The sequence below is a fragment of the Ceratotherium simum genome, chromosome 17 (genome assembly GCF_057802395.1).
Source record: "Ceratotherium simum simum isolate JZ-2026a chromosome 17, ASM5780239v1, whole genome shotgun sequence".
Lineage (NCBI taxonomy): Eukaryota > Metazoa > Chordata > Mammalia > Perissodactyla > Rhinocerotidae > Ceratotherium > Ceratotherium simum.
The window spans coordinates 24,895,875-24,901,874 of record NC_141916.1 but is presented as its reverse complement, the minus strand read 5'-3'; the positions used below and the strand labels follow the sequence as shown (position 1 = coordinate 24,901,874).

General features: G+C 31.9%; 1 protein-coding gene across 2 annotated transcripts in view; it reads right to left on the bottom strand.

The window, feature by feature from the left end:
* Positions 1 to 830: 830 nt before the first annotated feature.
* The window catches only part of ADAMTS20 (ADAM metallopeptidase with thrombospondin type 1 motif 20), a 180,449-nt gene continuing 175,279 nt past the window's right edge, over positions 831 to 6,000 (bottom strand). Inside the window, exons 38-40 of one of the 2 annotated variants that reach the window (XM_087442544.1) lie at positions 4,175 to 4,279; positions 1,701 to 1,776; positions 831 to 1,564 (exon numbers count right to left, since the gene is read on the bottom strand). In XM_087442544.1, coding sequence (XP_087298670.1) covers positions 1,488 to 1,564; positions 1,701 to 1,776; positions 4,175 to 4,279 — 258 coding nt within the window. In that variant the 3' untranslated portion in view covers positions 831 to 1,487. Of the gene's footprint in view, positions 1,565 to 1,600; positions 1,777 to 4,174; positions 4,280 to 6,000 lie in introns of those variants that run through there. The other variant, XM_004428909.3, reaches the window with a different exon arrangement.

Sequence of the window (6,000 nt, the reverse complement as noted above, 5' to 3'; positions counted from 1 at the left end):
GCTTTTAAAGGCATGGCAAGTTTTTGTCAGCCTCTTGGCCATATTTCCTCTGCCGTGAGAAGGGTGTACACCAGATAGGAGCCATTTCCATCCCAACTGCAACAATCTGAATAAAAAATTTCTTAGCTTTTCTGAAGTGATTTTAGAGTTATAGAATTTTTGGTGAAGGATTCTTTTTTTTACACGCAAGGAAAATGAAAACAAAGTTCTAATGTATCACACAAATATGTTTATTATTTAAATGTTTATAAATTATGATTTTAATTATGAATGAAAACATTTCTAGAAAATGTTACACATTTCATATTAATGTTTGTAACTGGTTTAAGGCACACAGTGCAAAATACTTCTTTTCTGATACAGAGACCCCCAAATGTTTATCTAACCACATTGGCACAAAATTGCTTTAGTACCTTATATGGTACAATACACCCCTAAAAAATGTTTGGAAAAAAAATTTTGTGGGTAAAACTAGTAAACTACTATTTACTGACAAAAATCCATTAGTAGATTCAGTTTTTCGGTTTACAGAGTAGGTTGCCGTAGAAAAATATTATTTGTCTATCATTCTTTCAAATTCACATTGTTATATAATACATTAAATTTCAGGTGGATTAAATTATCCACCTGAAAAAAATCTCAATACCTGAGAATTTGCCCATGAATAGTTAATTTTTATACTATCTTTTATATTCTGGTTTTGAGAAACCCCAGATAAAGTAACTTGAACATATCTACTAAAAATTTTGCATGGGTAAACATAATTTTATGTTTACCAAAATAGGATCTTCAAAATTTCAATAATTCTCATTTGTCTATTTGATTAATAAAATACAGTACATAACTTTGAGAAAACAGATTTTTTACGAGTAGATATATACATATGTAAGAGTTATAAAGGCATAATAGAATATAAACATTATAAAAACAACGTATTGCTCTTATAAGTACAATAAAATTAGAGGTAGATATTTTAAATCAAATTCTACTATATCCTATCTTCTTCTGTATTATACCCACAAAATTTCATATTTAGTATTTAACCCAAGCATATGTTTTTAACACAAAATTTGTACCACATGTTTAGGACTATTTTTTTATTTGAAGCACCATAATCCACAATTAAAAATTAAAATAAATATAAAACAAGGTATCTAAACTGTATCAGTAGAAAGTATAATGGCTATGTACTTTTCTGATGTGACTATTGATTTACCATTCACCTGACAGGCTCAATAAAGATTACAGTAGTTTTGGATGAGTTCATTTTCCTAATTTTAACTTGTTCCATTTTAACAGGAAGTAGAATAAACATTTCACTGTACAGTAGGATACGGTAGAGATTTACAAATGTGTTTATAGGTATAACATAATTGTGGTCCAGTCCAAGCTGTTAACAGCAACATTATCTTTGTATAATTCATTCAAATATTCCTGTATACCCTACCATAAATTATTAAGTCCTTTTAAAAAGATTCTGATTAGAGTCATATATCTGTTAAGATTAATTTGAAGGCCTTGAGAAAATTAAGCAGTGACTTGACTCCCTGATGAGCACCTTGAAAAAAAGGCACAGATATGTTGGACATGGAAACCTTTGAAAGGGAAGACTAAAGAAACGAGCACCAGTTATTTGAGATTCCAGAGATATCTCCTCTGTGGGACATACCTCCCACTTCTGAATGTTCATATTACTTGAATTGGAAGACCAGTAGTCATGTGAGGAACACACTTTCCACAGAAGCCTCCACATCTGCCGTAGACTTTGGTTCCATCCTGAAAATAGGCAGAGGCAGAAATACAGGAGAATCTTATATAAGCTTGTATCTGCGTGCACGAGGCAGAAAAAGCAAATGCTTTGAATGGTGTGGCTGAAATCATTAGCTGAGGTTTCCTGGAACAACTGAATTTGAGGTCAAAGATCATATCATTTCAGAATTAGGTCAAATTTGTAGTCATGGTTATTAGATAACCTGAGAGTCATACTAGCTATTTGATGATTATAAACCACACTATAATTTATACAATTCATATCAATCCACGTATTTTCCATCAAGGTATCTATTTGCTTTGGTGAGTTTATTAAAACCTCTCTCAATTTACTGCCCAATATTTACATGATTTTATATAAGATTCTCATAGACTAAATAAAAGAAAGACAGTATACAAACTTCACCTTAACTGTACATGAGTCATATTCTACCCCATTAATCTCCAACATCTCATGGAAGCATTAGAAACACAGCCTAAGAAAAATATAAAAGGTGGTAAAATGGGGAGAAAAACTGGGCTGAAAGCAATAACTGTAATTAGAAAAGGAATAAAAAGAGAGAGTCTTTTTTAGAAAGCAGAGCCACTCACTGAGGAATGGAGGGGCAGAGGTGGCGAAGGGGTGGCCAGGACATGATAGATTTTCTCTCTTAACTGCCTCCCATCTTTAGCTCCAAAAGTCAAAAGACTGTGAAGAAATTGTGATAGGATGAGACAAAAACAAGTTGAACTCCTGTACTTTCTGGAGAAAGTACGTTTTTTTTGTTTTGTTTTTTAATCGAAGAGGAAGGCTGGAGAAGGAAACTCTGGGTTCCTGGAACATTTTGGGATAAAGAATGTTTTGAGATCAGGAGCTTTTGAAGTTGCCCTTTCTTTCAGAAGCCCTTTTATCTCTAGAGAATCTGAGTAAATAGAGAAGAGAATGGCAGTAAAAATTCCAATCTATATACATTCCTATTGCCAAACAGACTGTTTAAGGAAAAACTTAATCTTGATTTAACATACCGGCAAATGAAAATACGTTTCATTTCCATAAGTATATTTGGGTTTCATAAGTCTCGGTTTCACACTAGGCATCAGATTTCAGGAAATACTTTCATGTGCAACATTTTTCATTGATGTAGAAATTCTCAATTCGTTAATTACTTAGTCTTTAGAATAGAACTTAAATAGAAGCAAAAGAACTGATTGCACTAAATATTCATATCTACTGGTGACCTTAGCCAGAGTTCAGTCTTTACATTTAACCAAAAGACAGCTAAAAGCTAGATAAATAAGGTCAGAATATTCCATTGAACTCTCTACATTTATACCTGCTCAGAATATACTTTAAGTAATTAATTCCCATTCTTCTGCCAAAAGAAATTAGACTTAACTATGCCAAATAAATCTTTCAAAATAAATAGCCATTTTTTTGAAAGCCTACTGCTTACCCATATGACAGAAATAATAAAAATTAAAATGCTTTAATTATTAATTAAAACACAATTTCATAGTCTTCAGAAATAGAATGTTTTAAAGGCTATGAATATCAGAAAATTGAATTTCATTTACAAAGAATATTCATATAAATAGGAGTGTACCAGAAGTCATTTTTATCAAAAGAAAGAAAAATCATAAAATGTTAGAGCAGGCAGGGGCTGTTGATGGTGCTGATGTATGTGCAGTATAGGTGAGCACACTTACAGATCCTGATTTACTGTAGATAGCGCCATGCTGTCTGCAACATGGTGACTGTAAGTGATGGGAGCCATATCGTAAAGTGTACATGTTAGTACACCATACCAGCCACAAAGTTAAATGGGTTCTGCTTTAGATTATACATGTGCTATAGGGAAAAGCCAAATAACAATGTTATCTACATAAAGATAGAGGAAAATATTGGCACAGCCATAAAAAAATAGTCTTAATTCTTGAAGAAACTGTGAAGGATATTTGTTAAATGACAAATGGCTCTAACACCACCCCCAGCACTAAATCAAAGCAGTGAGGTAAATAAACCAAACATTTACCCCTCCCCATGAAATATTAAAACTTACAAATCTTTAATGATTAAAGTATAGCTAAAAACACTACCTGTTTTTGAAGTACCTGCATTTCAAGTTATTTGAGCTAGATAAAATCCATATGCCCTGGCACTTGATATTTCATATTCAGATATCTGTAGCCTGGACATGAGTTTGTTTCCATATAAAAGCTACATATGCACATTAATAAAAATGAACCCAGTTCCATAATTTCATAAATTAATGTTATGCCCCATTATATGTAATATACCACATTATATGCAATAACTCATTAGTCATTAACCTCACATAACTCTAAATTTAAAGTAGAGGACCTTTAATGCTAATTCACAGCACAGAATTATTTCAAATAGGCTTTTTGGTCCAGCAGAACTTACTTGTGATCTGTGTATGATGACAGAGGCATAAGTCCCCTGAGCAAGCCACTTCGCTGTGCTGGATATCTTCATCCCAGTTCCTGCTAAATTAATGCTGAACTGCCCCTGGATTGTAAACAAAGCAAAAGAAATATAAATGGAATTCATAAAATATTTAAGAATACTCTTGGTTAGGAACATCTGAATGTAAATTATGTAAGAAAGGAATCAAATTTCTTTATAAGGGTCTCTATAAAAATGAAAGAATATTGATACAACCTTATTCTAAAGAAAATGAACCAGCTAAAGATTTTTTTAATTGATTACAAATAAGTCTTCTCAATTACAAGAGACAATTGAATTAATACTGTGTAATGTTATTTGTGCAAAAGTAATTCTGTTCAACCCTAGGACTCCAAGACAATAGCTAGAGCTAACGGTCCTGTAGCGATAGGCAGGTTCTGACAGAAGAAGTGTTCATAGAGACTAATACCAGACTTTAACATTTCTCCAGTTTCAATTTTTGACCCCTCATTGCTAACTTCCCTGATAAGTTACACCTGTTTAATGTATTTTCTAGAATCTTCTGTTATTGTGCCTTTTCCTCTTGTGGTAAGAATATTATTTCTTAACCCACCACACAAAACTACTGAATATGGTATTATTGTCCCAGCTATTACGTCCTTTTTAAGTATCCAGAAGTGTATGTGGATGTGTGCTGCCACATGATTTACACACATGGTGCGTGAGCCCCCTAGTGGCGTTATGATCTAATTCTCTTCAAGTACAGGAACAATTTTCATGTCAAAATATTTCACACTATCTCTGTTAACAATTAAACTTGAAATATCTGTTGATTGAGAAAATGGGTAACTAACATGAGTAAAATTTGCGTCACACTTATATGATCTTGCAGTACAGAATTATACATTGAAAAGTAGAGTGCATGCTAATGAAACCTACTGACAACGTTCAATATACACATAGATTCAGAGCAACATTAAGGCATTCTTAGATCACATCACAATATCCCATGGCCTAAGACTCATGAATCTTGAGCAAAACTATGGTAAAACATTGAGAGCTATATTATGTGAATGAAATATTGTCTTGTCATGAAAGCAAAGTCTAAATAGATTTCAAATATATTTATAATATGAATTATTACTATTGCAATAATTAATAATTGCAAAATTATTGCAATAATTGCAAAAACAATTAGATATCAATTTAGTTTATTAACTTAGATTTCTTATCAATCTTATATATTGCTTATTTAATATCAAAATAGAGATTCAAATATGTTTATAATACAATAGTATATGCAGAATTTTCCATAACAGAAATAATTTGTTTTAGATAAATTGCAAAGAAAATTTCTTATTACACACATCATTTGGTTATGAAATTTAGAATATGACCTGTTGTTTGCTTCATTGCTGTATTCCCAGAGCCCAGAACAGCGCCTAGGTACTCAGTAAGTATTTTTGAATGGATGAATTAAGTGCAGCATTATAAATATGAAATTTTAGCATTCTAAAAGTAAATACTTTTAGATATACTTTTAGAAATACATAAAATACTTTTAGAAATACATAAATACACATCTAAACCCTTCGTACTCCCTGATAATGAATGACACTAACACTAGACACATTAGTATTTTATGTTAGTAAATACTTGAATGAGAAAAACTAATTCTAAGGATACATTCCACTATTTGACATTTCGTCAATCTGATACAGGTTTTGTACTGGATACCTCCACCCCACATTAACTCACAAGTAGGCTTCTCACCAAATAAAATTCCTTAAAAATGAAAATGTATTCTGTGATATAGATTTCCT